The 17,083-nt window shown below is 47.8% G+C and overlaps 1 protein-coding gene across 16 annotated transcripts in view; it reads left to right on the forward strand.

The window, feature by feature from the left end:
- ACTR3B (actin related protein 3B) overlaps positions 1-17,083 on the forward strand; it is a 105,594-nt gene that overhangs the window by 43,331 nt on the left and 45,180 nt on the right. For 12 of the 16 annotated variants that reach the window (XM_024739131.1, XM_024739133.1, XM_024739134.1 and 9 more), the window contains 5 exons: positions 1,032-1,175; positions 3,929-4,102; positions 5,573-5,665; positions 9,637-9,718; positions 16,122-16,247. In XM_024739131.1, the coding sequence (XP_024594899.1) occupies positions 1,032-1,175; positions 3,929-4,102; positions 5,573-5,665; positions 9,637-9,718; positions 16,122-16,247 (619 nt within the window). Of the gene's footprint in view, positions 1-1,031; positions 1,176-3,928; positions 4,103-5,572; positions 5,666-9,636; positions 9,719-11,877; positions 11,947-16,121; positions 16,248-17,083 lie in introns of those variants that run through there. The other 4 variants (XM_024739132.1, XM_024739142.1, XR_003002435.1 and 1 more) reach the window with 3 other exon arrangements.

Raw genomic sequence — 17,083 nt, forward strand, 5'->3', positions numbered from 1 at the left:
GCAGGCAGACTCTCAACCACTGCACCACCAGGGAAGCCCCTGAAGTTTGCTTTTTTGAAGATGAATCGAAGCTGCCTGCAACGGGACACACAGTGGACAGTCAGACCTCCTTTTCCTTCTCATCTTCCTCCTCCAGGCCCCCTGCTCAGAGAGCCCTGTTACTAGTTATTTATGTATATTACAGGCATATTTTCTGCACATATGGGGTGTGTGTGTGTGTGTGTATAGCTCCTTTTAAAAGGTGTGGGCCCTCGGGCCGAGCTGCGGGCCGTGGGCAAAGAGCTGTAGCTCCCTTCCTGGCGCTGGCAGGGGGCGGCCCAGCAAGAGGATCGCAGCTCCTCCCAGCGTGGTCTCACACGGCAGAACATTTGGGTGAACTGGCCAGAATCACTCCTAACAAGTGCCGCTCTTTGTACAGTAAACGGGACCATTTATTGAGTACCTAACTACTGGTCCCAAACAGGGCTGTGAGCTGGACTTACTCTGTTTCATGAATTCTGTATTATAAACCCCGTTTGCCCCATATTATGGATGAAGGAACTGAGGATGAAACATGTTGCCAGATGTGTCCACGGTCACTCAGCCCACAGACGTGGAACCGGATTGAGTCCAGGTTGTTAGAAGCCGTGTCCTGCCTGCTGACCAAATTGTTGACTTTTAAATACAGGTCGATTTATAGTTGTTTTAATGATTTTATAGATAAACTTCTTCCTTTTTGTTAGAGGAAGAAAAAAATGATTGATCCATTGTTCTGACAAACGGCAGTACTTTTTGGAAATGAACCATTTCATGTGGTTTTTCTCTTCACATTCCTGACGAAGACGTCATTTTGGTGGCTTACAGGGCATCTCCGGTTCTACTAACGGAATTGTGCCTGCGGTCATTTGAAAAGACCTCCAGGCCTGAGCTGTGCACAGAGTGGGGACTCAGTAAATGCAGTGACGCGGGCGGGGCGGGAGACTGACTTAGCATCCAGGGAGCCCTTCTCTCCTGGAGTCGCTCACACGCCGTCTGTCTCCTCTTCTTCCTAGGCAGAAGGGTATGTCATTGGGAGCTGCATCAAACACATCCCTATCGCAGGGAGAGATATTACGTATTTCATGCAACAGCTGCTGAGGGAGCGGGAGGTGGGGATTCCTCCGGAGCAGTCGCTGGAGACTGCCAAAGCCATCAAGGTAAAAGCAGGAGCAAACGGGGCTGGCTTGCGGGTGAGAGAGGTGTTTGGGTGCTTCCCTTGCCGCTGAGACCCCCCGCCCTCACCTTCCTTCCTCCCCACTCCCCACGAATGTGGGTCTCGATCTTTTTACGCTTGTGGAGCTTCCAGCTACACATGAGAACAGCTCGATCGCTGGGATTGAGCGCCCTACGCAGTACAGCATCGTTTCATTGGCGCCCGAGCAGGTAGAACCTTCAGTTAGCTGGACGTGTCTCCCACGTCTCCCTTCAAGTTCATTTCTAGAATAAGGAACAGGCAGCAGCAGCAGCGACCGTTAGGAATCCTGTGAGGTCAGCCAGTATTCACACTGACTCCCAGTACCTGTAGTCTGTGGTTCTGTGCCCTGTGAGTTACCGTTCAGAGTAATGCTGTTCTAGGGTGGGATCATAAAGCAGAATCCACATGTAGTTTCCAGACTGTAATTACCATGCCGGAAAAGTTACAGGAGGTTTTACAATTAAATCCGTAAGAGTAGAAGAAAAATGGCTCATTGTTCCTTTTTTAAAATGCCCGCTTGACCCGATCCATCAGTCTGGTCTTTGTACGACTCTGTATGTAGCAGTTGACAGACCCTGTTGAAAGGAGCTTTCTTTTCAGGTTGCAAAATTAGGACAAATTATTGTGTTTTTTTAAGCCAAAATGCAAGAGATTCTTAGTAATACAAGCGTGATCTTCATATAGATGAGGAGCAAGGGTTTTGTTTGCTTCTGCAGAAGAATTGAAATGTGGGGACGACACATGGCCTTGAGCATACACTTAGCTTCTGAGCCGCGGGGGAGTCTAGCCTGTTCTCCCGCGCCCCCGTCGCTGCTCCCTGGTTTCCTCGCACTAAGCACCCAGGACCGGGCTGGCTAAAAGGAAAGGAAGCATGGGGCGGGGGCGGGACTCCCGCGTTTCACCCGCCACTCCTGGTGAACACAGGTGTTTTGAGCCCGGGCGCACTGGCAGTGGTCAGGGCTCCTGGGAGGAGGGGCCCGCTGCCCCGTGTGCCCAGGACAGGAGCACCTCGAATGCCCAGCCAAGGCACCAGGGCCCGTCCTTTCCTTCTGGTGGGAAGGTTATAGAAGCAACATAAGACTTTCTTTTTAGAATAAAATATTTCCCCAACTTTCCCTCTTCCTCTCCTTGCCTTTCTTCAAGGAAAGAGATTTGGATCTCTGATCCAGGTTCCCTCACCACGCCCTCTTTCACAAATGGGTGGATGTGGGGTGAGCAGAGCCCTGAGTGTGATGATCGAGAGGCATTTCCTTCACTTGCTGGCTTTCTGGGGTCCGGTTCTGGCCCTGAGCCCGGAGCTGGCCCAGTCCGGCCCTGACAGTGTGTCGCTCAGCAGTGAAGGTCAGGCGTGCGAGAGACTCCTTGTGTTCTCGCAGGTGAGCTGCCCCGACCCTGCTGTTCGTTCTCGCCTCACTTCTCTCTGTGATGGAGGAGATCCTGGAAAGGGTGGTTAGAGCCCCTGCATCCTGTCACTCCCAGGGTCACAGGTGGGCCCGAGGCTGGTGGGCTCTGGCACACACTGTCCTTGCAGCGGGAGTCCAGAACTTAGGGCTGACGGGGCTGCTCTCCCTCCAGCTTCAAGGAGGCGTTTCATGCCATCAGTTGAGCCAGCTGAGGTGCCCTAAGAAGTTGACCAGGCAATGTAATGTTTCTGCCTCCAGTCTGTAGATTTAAAGTCATGTGGACTGACTCGCTCTGTTGTCAATGAGCAGGGTTGTGTAGCTTATAATTCGACAAAGTATATCAAGGATGGTATTAGGATCTGTTTCAGGGATTCTCAGAAACTTTAAACTTAATATCATGAAAAGACCTTCAGAGGTCCTTCTAAAATGTGTAGTGAGCTCCAGCTGTGTGCCTGGTGTTGCGCAAAGCCCACCTTGCCCACAGGCAGCTTACTTTCAGAATCTGCCACCCAAGTGCCACCTGCTGCTTTGCTGAGGTTAGCTCTCAGGACAGATGATCGACCCAGAGATCCCCAGTCGAGCGTCACCAGATGCTGAGGAGACACTTCCCACCTGTCAGGCTGGTCCGGTGCTGGGGTGGAAACCATGAGTGGCTTCTCGTGTATGGGCGTACGGCAACTCCATCCTGCCTAAGTGGGCCTTTTCTTTTGTCTGTGGTACCTGCCGCCTTCTAGCGTGCTGTGTCACTTACTTACATATCATGGCTGTCACTTTACTCTCTTGACTTAGCCAGAGCGTATGCTCCAGTGGGCAGGGGTCTGTGTGTGTTTTGTTCACTTGCGCATCCCGTGTGCCTAGGCACTCAGTGAATACTGTCGTGGAGCTGATGACCATGCTGTGTCGGGCTGCACAGCAGGTTCACGACCCACCGGTGGGCCGTGGTAGGCATGGGGGTGAGATCTACCGCATTCATCGTGGGGAATGCGGTCTACTGGTGCAGGGTGGATGGCGGTGTGTGCCCGGCCAGGCGCTGTGTAGGGGCCCAGGAGGAATAAGGAACGCGGAGAGGGATACCTTTAGACATCACTTCAGATGATATGCAGCAAAATTTGATAGGGTAAGGCTGAGGTTCATAGCCGAGCTGCAAAGGAAGCAGATTTACAAGTCCAGAGCGTAGTCATGAAAAGTCTGTGAGGCTTGGCCACACGTCCATACTGGAGTTGTGTGTGTGTGGGACTCATTTCAGGGTGTTTGATGCTGGGTACTTGTCAGAGGGCAGACTCTGGTGACATCTCTTTGTGTGTGTCTGCAGGAGAAATACTGTTACATTTGCCCTGATATCGTCAAGGAATTTGCCAAGTATGATGTGGACCCTCAGAAGTGGATCAAACAGTACACGGGGATCAATGCAGTCAACCAGAAGAAGTTCATTATAGATGTTGGCTACGAAAGGTTCCTGGGCCCTGAGATTTTCTTTCACCCGGAGGTAAGATGTTAGCTTTTTGAGTGTGAGGTATGGCACATGTGGAGCGATACTGCCACCTCATGTGTGTACGGAGAGTCCCCAGTGGGGTTTCCCGAGCAGCTCTCAGGCCGCCTGTTGTGAGGACGCTGGGATACACGCTGCACCCTCTGCAGCTCTTACAGCCCCTGTGCAGGTTGCCTGCTTGACTGATGCCCCTCTTTAGACTTGGTTCTCCGTTAGAGATAATGAGTGATTAGGGAGACGCTTTAAGAGCAACAGAAGATAATGGAAATGAAATTAATCCATAGTAATATGAAAACTAGTTAATCCCAGGGACCGAATGCAATCTGCCTTTGTATGGGAGTAGGGTAACATGTAACATGTAACCTTTCCATCCTTGGTGATGGTCCATCCTGGTTGCAGCTTTTAACCCCAGACAGTTGGTCCTGCTGTGTTCCCTGCTGCAAGTTAGTTAAAGCTTCTGTCTGAGGACTAACCTTTCCATTAGTTAGATGGGCTTTAGGAATTACAGATATCATCATTTTAACTATAGTCACAAAGAATTATTATTACTTTTGCAGAAGCAGTCATCAAGAGGCAACATTTTAAGGTTTAAATAAAGTGGATTTTATTTGTATTTTGGTATATTTTTCTGCCTAATTCAGTTTACATTTGATAGGTAGGTTACAAGCTGCTGCCTGTTTTTAGATGTGTATGACCATTTTGTATAGGGAAATGGCACACAATGTATGCCTTACTATAATCTAATAATCATGCCTTTGATATGACTGATTTAAAATAGACATAAAACTGAAAATGTCCAGTGAGCAGCTGGTGAGCAACTGGATGTTACCTTCTTCCCCTCGAGTACGTTAAAGCATTCCTTGATTTTTAAAGTGTATTTAAAGTTTTTTTAAGTTGAATTATTTATACTTTAACTTACTTAACTTACGGAATTGAATCCAAGACTGTTTACTCAGTGACATGATTGCTACCATACTGACTGTTTCATTTAAAAGCCACCCCCGCCCCGAACCCTCCCCAGGCTTCTAGCTCAGGTTTACAGTGTGATCTTTCATTGACTGTGTTTTTTTCTTATATCATGGCTAATTTTTTCATGATGTTAATATTCATAAGTGGTATACTTATTGTGTATTCGTGGCATTTTCATTACATGTCACATACATCATGCACACGCGTTTCACACTCTGACAGCAGGATTCACCGTGTGTCCTAATGCAGAGCTGGTCTGTTTTTGCTACTCTTTGATGTTTTCCCCTTGCTGACCCCACACATGTCATCTCCTGAGGGCTCGTGTCACCATCACCCCATGCACAGTCACTTGGGTTCTTCTAACGTGAACATTTGACGTAGTCATTCCAGTGTGACGGTTTTAAAGGTATAGTACATTCTGTATTTGTTAAAGTTACTTTTTAAAAAGGTTATTGAGAGAAATGTGTAATGTTTCTTTTATGTTTATACGAAATTCAGTTTGCCAACCCAGACTTTATGGAGTCCATCTCGGACGTTGTTGATGAAGTCATTCAGAGCTGCCCCATCGATGTCCGTCGTCCGCTGTATAAGGTATAAGCTGCCTGGGTAAGGTGCTCGGGTTCATTGCACAGTTAAAGGCCCAGCATTCTTGGAATAATAGGTTCTTAACGTCAGTCTGCAGATGTTCCTGTTTCACTCCTGTCTTACAGGATTTGTTAAAGGCCAGCATACTGGCGAAATATTTTTCTTGGCGTGGAGGTGACTCAAATGTTTGGAAATAGGACTCAGCTCACCAGAAGTGTTTAAGTATTCTCATGGCTTTATTCTTACCTGGCCAGCTGTATTTTAAACTGGACAGCTTTAACCTTATGTATCGATGGAAAGATGAAGGGTATCCTTCCCCTCATGGTTTCCATGAATTCACTGGTCTTGCTTCATGCATATTGAGGTTTGCGCCCAATGTGCCGTTGCCAGGAAGAGGTCAGAGCCTGAAATGAAGCGGTCAGCTAGAAAATACTCATGTAATTTTCGGCCCTCAGCCTCTGCCCTGTCTTACCTTCTCAGCCCAGGGACCTGAGTTTAAAGAGGAGCATATCAGGCTCAGGAGTGAGGGCTTAATAAGCTTTGTTTCATCTACACAATGGGGTACTCGCAGTCTTTAAAAAGAGTGAGGTGAATTAGTGTAAATTCAAACGAGAAGGTGTGTGTAGTTTACGTTGTAAGTGAGAGGCGAGTTGTAAAGTGTACACGCGGTATTGTTGCATTTAAAAATATAGTTTGCATACGTATACAGAAAAGGTTTTCAATGAATGCTAAACTCTTAAAGAAAATAACATCTTTGGGGGTAGAAGATGCATAACTTTTACCTTCTACTTCTTGTGTTTTAAGATTGAAATTTTAGAGTTAACAAATGTTATTTTTATTATTGGAAAACATTTTCCTATGTAGACAACTTTTTATGGGTGAAAACAAATTATAATTCTATTTTTACTGTTACATGTCCTTAATTAAACAGCTCTCTCCTCCAACAAAATGTGCAAGAAAGGGAAACTAGAGACAGGTGGGAGTATTAGTAAGTTTAGTAAAATACATGCCTTGCTCTCCCTACTTCTTAAATCTCACTTAACATCAGCTGTGTCTTCTTGTCCGTGAAAGCAAGGAACAGGTGTGGGCTCTTTAGTCTTTTTTTTTTTTTTTTGCGTTACGCGGGCCTCTCACTGTTGTGGCCTCTCCCGTTGCGGAGCACAGGCTCCGGACGCACAGGCTCAGCGGCCATGGCTCACGGGCCCAGCCGCTCCGTGGCATGTGGGATCTTCCCAGACCGGGGCACGAACCTGTGTCCCCTGCATCGGCAGGCGGACTCCCAACCACTGCGCCACCAGGGAAGCCCCACTCTTTAGTCTTTATTTCATCCTAACGGAAAAGAAACTTCTGCCAGCAGTTACAGATTGTTCATGGGTGAGATTTTTTCTCATCAGACAGTTTAGTTCACTTTCAGTACATTTACAGGAGGTAGAGATGGCCTTGTAACCTGGGCTCCTTGTTTAATAGATGATGGCCCTGAGCCCCAGAGATGGGAAAAGGAAGCAAAACTAGAGGGACCTGGGTCAAGTGGAGCAAACTGGTCTTGGACTTCTAAAAAAAATTATTGAGGTATAGTTGATGTACAATATTATGTAAGTTTTAGGTGTATAACAGTGATTTGCAATTTTTAAAGGCTATATTCCATTCCTAGTTATAAAATATTGGCTATATTCCCTGTTTTTTTACAGTATATCCTTGTAGCCTGTTTATTTTATACATAGTAGTTTGTACCTCTTAATCCCGTACTCCTGTCTTGCCCCTCGCCCCTTCCCTCTCTCCACTGGGAACCATTAGTTTGTTCTGTATATCTGTGAGTCTGCTTTTTTATTGTTATGTTCACTGGTTTGTTTTCTTTTTAAGATTCCACATATAAGTGAGCTCATATAGTATTTGTCTTTCTCTGATTTGTTTCACTTAGCATAATACCCTCCAAGTCCATCCATGTTGCTGCAAATGGCAACATTTCATTCTTATTTATGGCTGAGTAATATTCCCTTGTGTATGTATGTATATGTGTGTATATATATATATATACACACACACCACATTTTCTTTATCCATTCATCTGTTGATGGTCGCTTAGGTTGCTTCCATATCTTGGCAATTGAAAGTAATGCTGCTATGAACTTAGGGGTGCATATATCTTTTTGAGTTAAGTGTTTTCTTTTCTTTTCTTTTCTTTTTTTTTTTTTTTTTGCGGTACGCTGGCCTCTCACTGCTGTGGCCTCTCCTGTTGCGGAGCACAGGCTCCGGACACGCAGGCTCAGTAGCCATGGCTCACGGGTGCAGCCGCTCCGCGGCATGTGGGATCTTCCCGGACTGGGGCACGAACCCGTGTCCCCTGCATCGGCAGGCAGACTCCCAACCACCGTGCCACCAGGGGAGCCCCAAGTGTTTTCATTTTTTTTGGATAAATACCCAGAAGTGGAATTGCTAGATCATTAGGTAGTTCTATTTTTAGCTTTTCGAGAAACCTCCATACTGTTCTCCATAGTGGCTGCACCAATTTACATTCCCACCAACAGTGCACAAGGGTTCCCTTTTCTCCACACCCTCTCCAACATTTGTTTTTGTGGTATTTTTGATGATAGCCATTCTGACAGGTGTGAGGTGACAGCTCATTGTGGTTTTAATTTGCATTTCTCTGATGATTAACGGTGTTGAGAAACTTTTCACGTGCCTTTTGGCCATCTGTATGTCTTCTTTGGCAAAACGTCTGTTCATATCCTCTGCCCATTTTTTGATTGGGTCGTTTGTTTTTTCTCATGTTGAGTTGTATGAACTGTTTATATATTTTGGATATTAACCCCTTATCAGTCGTATCATTTGCAAATATTTTCTCCCATTCAATCGGTTGTCTTTTCGTTTTTCGTCTTTTCGTTTTATTGATGGTTTCCTTTGCTGTGCAAACGTTTTAAGTTTAATTAGGTCCCATTTGTTTATTTTTGCTTTTATTTTTTGGACAAATCCAAAAAATATTGCTATGATTTATGTCAAAAGAGTGCTCTGCCTATGTTTTCTTCTAGGAGTTTTATGGCCTCTGGTCTTACATTTAGATCTTTAATCCATTTTGAGTTGATTTTTGTACATGGGATTAGAGAGTGTTATAATTTCATATATATAATTTTGTACATGGGATTAGAGAGTGTTATAATTTCATTCTTTTATATGTAGCTGTCCAACAGACAGTTGAGTTTTGAGAGGGGTTAAGCTCCGGGTAGGATCACTTAGCTAAGTGGCAGGGTTGGATTTTGAGTCCACTTGCCACACCTTTGAAAACTCGTGCTTTTTCCACCACATCACACTGAAGATTATGTAAAATGTGGCAGGAAGACGATTCCTCAAAGAGGGAAACCCTGTCTCGACTGCTTCACCCCCTGGAAAAGTCATTTCTTCCCTGAGGCGTTCGAGGGCTTTCTGCTTGGCCCTGGTTGCCTGGCCCTGCTCCGCCAGCCGTGTTAGTGCTTCTGTGTGGGACCTTGGCCGAGTTACGGCAGGCTTGCGAGTGGTTTAGGATCTCAGTAGGCTTGGTGGGGGGCTGACTGAGGGTGGGCCGTGTTTTTCTCCTTTGTCGGGCTCTGTACCCCGTGGGGAAGGAGGGACACAGCGGGGCCCGGTCTGCGCTGCCACCCAGCAGGTGAGAAGCTAACCCTGGCGTCTCGGTGCTCGCAGCACACGTTCACTTGTGTGTTCACGGACTGTCCCCTGTGAGGCGGCTCCCCTGGAGTGTCACCCTGGTGGTCACCTCTGCGGGGGAGCCGGCTGGCAGGCACCTGGCTCCCGCCTGTGGCCTGTCGCTGCCACGTGGCCCAGCCACACTGCCAGCCCTGGGCGTGGGGAGGGTGAGGACTGTCTGCTGGCACCTCTGCCACGGCCACCACGAAAGGGACTTGTTTCCAGAACAAAGGGCTTGATGAGTGAATGCAAGTGTAACATCGAAGCCTAAACATGCCCTTTCCTGCGTGTTTGCCTGCTAGGTAATAATGGCTGTCGTCATGCTTTTCCCCGTGGTGGTTTTAGACCAGGGGTTGGCCAGCTCTTTCTGCAAAGGGCCAGATGGTAAGTATTTTCAGCTTTGTGGGCCATTCGGTCTGTGTTGCTGCCAGAGAACACGTGAGTGACCAGGAGGGGCTGTGTTCCCAGGAACTTTGTATATGAAAACAGGCGTTGGGGATGTAGGTGGGAAACGCGATTCTCACACTTTCCGGCTCAGGCCTCACGCACTCATTCGCTGACTGCAGCCAGGGCTGCTGTTGGGAAAGGCTCCTCTCACCGCAGGGCCCTGTGGCCCCCGCCGGCCACTGTTCTGCCCGCTCGTGTCCAGAGGCCGTCACCGCGTGTTCCGGGCTCCGGGGGCAGCATCCATGGCGGGCGGCCTTGTTCTTCGGATTAGCTCTGGACTTTTGGTCCCGCTTTCCTCCTCCTCCTCCAGAGTTTAGCCGTGAGCTTGCTGTGGAAAGAACCTTCCACCGCGACATCTGTGTTCATGAAATGCACAGATGTACAGTTTGTGGGATTTTGAAAGTAATTAGAGACATAGTACGTACAAGTGCTTCTGCAGAGCACGTGGGTATCTTGCTCTGGAGAGCTGTGTTCACGTGTCTTTAGGTAGCACGTCTTTCCTCTCCAGTCTTACTGTTACTTTGTCATTCCCTCCTCTGTTACCGATGTTTCTTCCTACCTGCTGGGCCCCCTTTTGTCGGTGTCCCAGACACGTGTCGTGGGGCTTAAAAAGTACTCAGTAACCACTAAAGAAGTAGGAAGCAGGTTCGTACCCAAAGAAACTCATGATTGCCCACGGGAAGCAGCCTGTCTGCTGTGCCCTGCTGGATTCCGTGCCCGGGCAAGGTGCCCCTCCAGGAGGCTGGTTTCCTGACTCCTGCCTCGGTGCACTGTCCCCGCAGTGCCCACAGGCTCAGACGGGCGGCCGAGGTGGCCAAACCAGCCAGAGGGGAAGCCACAGGCCCCGCGGGAAGGGCTCTGAGGCTGCTGCTTGGTGCCCTGAGCTCTGCTTCTCAGCCTCAGAGGAAGGGGTCTCCCCGTTGCCTCACCTGCTCCCAAAGGCGCTGTCTGGACCATTCGGGCCTGGACCTCTTATGTTTCCCAGGCTCAGTCTTGGGAACTGTAGGTGGAGTTGCTTACGGAGAAGCGGGCAAGGGAAGCACCCGAGACCTTCTTGGTCCTGAGTTAACACCTTCCTCAGGCTGGTGTACAAGGGAAAGAGGTCGGTGGAGAATGAAATGTGACTTTGAAAATTTAGAATCTTCAAAAACGTAAAACAGTTTTTTTGGACAAAAGGAGTTGTAATCTAATTTTTATTTCAGTCTGGCCTGTAGATCAGAAGGGTATTCACATACCCCCTTTTTCTGTTCAGTCTCTAAGTATGATGGAGGTCGGGTCTGGAGGGGACTCGTGTGTGAGAGCCAAGTCTGGGAGGCCTGTGATTTCCCCATGAAGCCAAGTCATTGCAAGCAGCAGGTGCTGCTTGAAACAAGACATTTTCGGCCCTGGCTGTCCATGGGCGTCACCCCAGTAGCATTAAAATATACTGAAGTCTGGGTCCCACCCCCAGATATTCTGATGTAACTGTTTTGGGCATCCGGATTTTAAAAGCTTCCCAGATGATTTTCATGTGCAGCTAAATTGAGAACCACTGTTAGCAGCCAGTTCGCTCTGGGGTTAGTCAGCGTTTAGTAGCTCTCACGCTTTACTCGAGGGCAAAGCCAATTTTGAGTTGCTTTGTAATGCAGCTGGGTCTCTACTAAATACAAGACACTGTTGTTAACTTAGAGGATTTAAGTATGTATGAGAGATGGATCTTGTCTTCAAGAGCTTATAAAAACGCTAAAAATAATACTGAAATAATTCTCACGGGAACCACCACAAGCTAAATGTCGTTTATTGAGGTGTCATGGAAATTTAATGAGAGGGGCTCAAGGAGGGCTTGGAGAAGGTGGCGGGGAGCTGGTCTGAGGGCTCGGCCTGCAGAGATGAGGTGGGGGTGCAAGCCAGGGGGAGAGCACTTGGCATAGGTGGGAGCGCGGGCACAGGGCAGAGGCTGCAGAACCCTGCTCCGGGTGGAGCCCGGAGTGGTACTGAAGGTGGTGGGCACCAAGTCCAGGAGGGAGAGCGGGGCTGGCAAATAAATATTTTTAGACCTGCTTTGGCAGTGGGCTGGGGGTTGTTAAAAAATCTCATTCGTTGTGTTTGTCAAGCAGATGTGACTGCATCTTGATGTGGTTCAAGGAATTATTTTTCTGGAACAGATTGCTTGAATTGGGTTCTATGTAAGTATGTTAATACCTTTTAAATCGGAGGAGCTATTGCAAAGTGAGTTATATATGTATTTTTATTCTTAATGGTGAATGAGTTGAAATATCTTTAATACTTGAGAGAGCGAAATACACATTTTAAGACGTTATTGGTTTGTTCAACCCTTTTCACAGTAGGCCTTCTATTCAGGTGAGATTCCCAAGTGCAGTGTGACGTGTGAGCAGATGAGCGGGTGGTTTGGGGCCAGGTGGTGGACAGAGCAGGCCCAGGGCTTGCTTGTCGAGCCCCGGCTCCACGTGCACCCCCGTAGTTGATGCTTCCTGCCCAGGTGTCCAGGAATGGCGGGATCCGTGTGCCGCTGGGGAGGGAAGAGTGATGTCACAGCTGAGCACTGACCTGCCAGGTGGAGAGGAACTTCCAGAGGCTTATTGTTATGAGAGAATGAGGAGGGGCCGATGGTGACTGTTTTGACACCGTTTTGACAACGTTGAGCAAATGTGCACTGAGCCTCCAAGGAGGGCCCGGCCTCACGTGGGCACCGGGATAGACCCTGACGGGAGTGTGTCGGGCTTGAGGCCAGCGCCTCATTCTTGTGCCCAGGGCCTCTGGCTCCTTGGAAGAGGCCCCATCCGCGTTAGGGAGGACGCTCTTAGCGTTGACCACATCTGCAAAGTACCTTCACAGCGACACCGAGGTTGCCGTGTGGGTCAGTCATTGGGTGCTGTGGCCAGACCAAGCTGACACACAGAGTTAACCATCCAAGAAGCCAGGAAGGAGCAGTCAAAGAGAGAAGAGAAAGAACACTCTGGGAGTCAAGGGGAGACAGCTGCCATCAGCCGTGTCAGGTGACGCCCAGAGGTCACCCAGGATGAGGGTCGAGGTGAGGATGCGGGCAGAGGCCAGGTTACAGCAGCTGAGGGGAGAAGAGGAGTCACCGGGGGAGGAGACATGCAGGTAATTCTCGAAAGACATTTGTTGTTACGTCTCCTACGGTCAGGCAGCCGTTTTGAGCCAGCTTGGAGTTGGATTTCCTCTAGGACAGGGCGGGGCATCCTACGGCCCACCTTTGAGAAGTAAGTTTGTTCAAACTTTGCTGGGATTGCAGTCTTTGGGTTCCATCTGAGAGTAAAAAAGCTCTTGTGCCGTCCAGTGCTTAAGAATCCGTCTTGCAACGCAGGGGACGCCGGTTTGATCCCTGGTTGGGGACTAAGATCCTACATGCCACGGGGCAACTAAGCCCTCGCGCTGCAACTACTGAGCCCACGCGCCACAACTAGAGAGCCCGCGTGCCACAACTAAGACCTAACGTGGCCAAAAATAAACATTTAAGAAAAAGTTTGAGAACTGCTGTAACAGAGTAAGTTGCATGCTTCCCTAAAAAGCTGTGAATTTTTTTATTTTAAAAAAAGCTCTTGTCCCTAAAGAGGTACAAGCCTTTCAAAATTTCCACCTAGGGGTGGTTGCCGGGAGAGTTGTCATCTTAACCTGTAGCGAGCAGTGGGGGTGGAGACTTCGCTGTGAGCATCTTTGTGCCTCTGGTTAACGGAGGAATAGCATGGTGGGTAGGGCACGGCGTGTCTGTCAGACAGGATTAGGAGTACGAATAGAGCCTCCAGCACAGAATATACTTAGTGTTACAGGACTGGGAGTTTTTGTTATTTTTAATACTATATAAGGTATTGAATGAGCTTATTATTAACATAGACTTTGTCTTTCTGGCTTAAACGTCAGGTGGCTAACAGGCTGTGTGTAGTGTTCATGATGATGTGTGCTAGGATGTTCTTTACTAGCATAAAGACAGGGCCTTTGCTTTTGTAGAGGTAGTTTACGATTGAGGCTTTTATTTGACATCGTGGGATAAACAGTTACGCAGCAGAGTAAGCTGCAGTCTGTAGAAGAACCCAGTCCACACGGTGGTCTGGGTAAGCAGATAGCACAAGCCGCACTGAGTGAGGAGGTGCTGTGCAAATTGGGCTCCGTGGCCTTTCAGCAGGTCAGCAGACAGCACCATAAAACACCGTCTTAGTGTAGGAAATGTAGACTCTATAGGTGAGAGAGGATGATCGTTTCTGGCTTAAAATGCATTTAGAAAATTTGAGAAGTGCCAAAGTCTTTAAGAAAGAAAACAGTAACCACTGACTTTATAAAAACGACTGAACTTTTCCCAAAGTGGTTGTATCATTCATACTTCCACCAGCGATGTGCAAGAGTTTCATTTGTTTGTATTTTAACCTAAACTTGGTGTGTAATGGATTTGGTTTGTATGATCCTGATTACAAATGCTGTTGCCTCTCTTTTCACGTACTTATCGGTCTGTGTGCATCTTCTTTTGTGAAATGTCTGCTTGAATCTTTTGCCCGTTTTTCAGTTGGCTTGTTTATATTATTATTGAGTTGTAAGAGCTCTTTTTATATTCTGGATATAAGTCCTTTGTTAGAATATGTATTGCAGATACTTCTTCCTAGTCTGTGGCTTGTCTTTTCATTTCCTTAGTGGTATCTTTTGAAGAACAGGAGTTTTCATTTTATAAAGTTCAGTTTATCAGTTTTTATTTTTTATGGTTCACGCTTTTTATGTCCGATCAAAGACACCTTTGCCTACATCATAGTCATGAAGACTTTAAGAAAATATTTTCTTCTAGAAGCTCTGTAAGTTTTAGCCCTTGCATTTAAATCTGTGATCCATATTGAGTTAAATTGTGTGTGTGAAGTAAGGTAAGTAAGCAAATGTTCATTTCTCCTCTGTGGATATTAATTATTCAGCATCGTTTGTTGCAAAGACTATTCTTTTCCTGTTGTAGTATCTTGGCTACTTCGTCTAAAATCATCTGACCACGTATACACAGTGCCTACATGGCACCGTTTTTTTAAAAATTTTTATTTATTTATTTTTGGCTGTGTTGGGTCTTCGTTTCTGTGCGAGGGCTTTCTCTAGTTGCGGCGAGCGGGGGCCACTCTTCATCGCGGTGCGCGGGCCTCTCACTGTCACGGCCTCTCCCTTTGTGGAGCACAGGCTCCAGATGCACAGTCTCAGTAGTTGTGGCTCATGGGCTTAGTTGCTCCGTGGCATGTGGGATCTTCCCAGACCACGGCTCGAACCCGTGTCCCCTGCATTGGCAGGCAGATTCTTAACCACTGCGCCACCAGGGAAGCCCCACAGCACCGTTTTTATTGTTGTGTGAATGAATGAAAAAATGAATCTTATGTGTTACACCTTTGAAAGCAACGCAATGCTTCTGATCTTAACGAACAATCGTTTTCATACCCTGGTGAGTTAATTTTTAAATTAAAAAATCCATTACAGAGATATGAGAAGTAATTGCAGCAACTGACCCAAGACTGTATCCTGGACTGGAGAGAAAAATGCTAGAAAGAGTGCTAGCAGTGCAGGTGACAGAATTGGAAGAGCAGTGATGGATTTAGATAAAGTTTTTTTATCTATATAATTTATGAAGTCGAGAATTGAACTGTGAGGCTTATTCTAAGATATGATGCCCAGAATATCAAGAATGCTTTTAAATGGTGATTCTCAGTAGCAAACAGATACACAGTTTATGTGAGGGTGTTAGCAGGTGAAGAGACCTGTCTCTTCAAGAAGGTGGGGATCAGAATGCCCTTGTTTTACTCTAGTAAGGTTGCCACCTGACCTGTCCGGGACTTGGTCCTGGTTCTCTCAGCTCCTGGCCAGGTCGAGGAGGAGTGTCGGTGAGCAGGGGTGACCCCTGAGAGCAGCATGGGTTGGTGGCCCCTTGACTCTGATAGGAACCGAACCGTCTCCTGTTGTTTCTGAGCGATTTCTCCACGGGTGACCGGGTGCAGCAGTGATTATTCGTGATGTTGATCCTGGGGCAGGATGTTGTCTGAAAGATCTAGATTTGCAGTTTGTCAAGAGAAAACGGGGAGGGGTGTTGGTAGAAGATGGCCCTTTGAGAAATGGAACAGGCAGTGTGTTTTCGCTTGGTTATAATTGAGGAAGAGCACCAAGAGAAAGAATTTGTGACACAGGAAGAAAAGTACAGTTTATACTTTCTCGATAGCATTAGCTCTGCTTCGGTGATCATCTTTTCACATAGATTGAAGTGTGTTATTCATACAAGCGATTGGGCGCGTGGGGTGTGTCGTGGGCAGGTCACTAGGCCAGCGTGGGCGGGTGATTTCATGCAAGGAAACCTCTGCTTTGTGTCTTTTAGAATGTCGTTCTTTCGGGGGGCTCGACGATGTTCAGGGACTTTGGACGTCGCCTGCAGAGAGACTTAAAAAGGGTGGTGGACGCCAGACTGAGACTCAGCGAGGAGCTCAGTGGCGGCAGAATAAAGGTGAGGCCCCTCGCCAGCGCAGGCCGGCGGGCGTGCCCGTCTGGGCAGCGAGGGAGAAGCGCAAGTTGCAGCCACCCTCAGCCCCCGTGTGAAGTGACATTCAGAGGTTTGTCAGCTGGACTCAGCCCAGGTGTGCGGTCAGGGCGGGTACGGAGCCCAGGTGTGCGGTCAGGGCGGGTACGGAGCCCAGGTGTGCGGTCAGGGCGGGTACGGAGCCCAGGTGTGCGGTCAGGGCGGGTACGGAGCCCAGGTGTGCGGTCAGGGCGGGTACGGAGCCCAGGTGTGCGGTCAGGGCGGGTACGGAGCTCGTGAGGCCGCTGTGCAGCTTTACCCTGCCCGCCGACCCACGCACACCAGCAGTTTCCTTTGTGTAAGAGGTCAGGTGTGTAGTGTAATGACCAGCATCCCAAGGAGATGGGTCAGTTTACAGCGAGGAACTTCAACGTTCTTTGGGAACATTCTCATTAAACTCAGATAACTAACACGAGCAGGGCGTTCATGCTGTGTTCCTCCAAGGTAATAATTCTTAACCAGCTGGTGAATTTACTCAGTTTACCCAAGCAAGCTTGGGCTTTGGTGTGGGGTGAAGGGGAGCTAACCTGTGTGTCCTCACCTAGTGGGATCACACTGTTGCCAAAGTGTAATTTTTATAGTAATTTTGGGACACTTAGTGTTATTTGGAATTATCTCTAAATGCTAAAACATCTAATTTGTTCAGTTTAAAAAAAGCAGTTGGGTTATTTGCTTGGATATTTTACTTTTTAAAATGCCTTTAGATAGAGGTAACCTGCCCTTGACTTGTGTGCTTTGTTCTTTGCACCTTCTGGGGCTGGGCC

The sequence above is a fragment of the Neophocaena asiaeorientalis genome, unplaced genomic scaffold (genome assembly GCF_003031525.2).
Source record: "Neophocaena asiaeorientalis asiaeorientalis breed wild unplaced genomic scaffold, Neophocaena_asiaeorientalis_V1.1 scaffold145, whole genome shotgun sequence".
Lineage (NCBI taxonomy): Eukaryota > Metazoa > Chordata > Mammalia > Artiodactyla > Phocoenidae > Neophocaena > Neophocaena asiaeorientalis.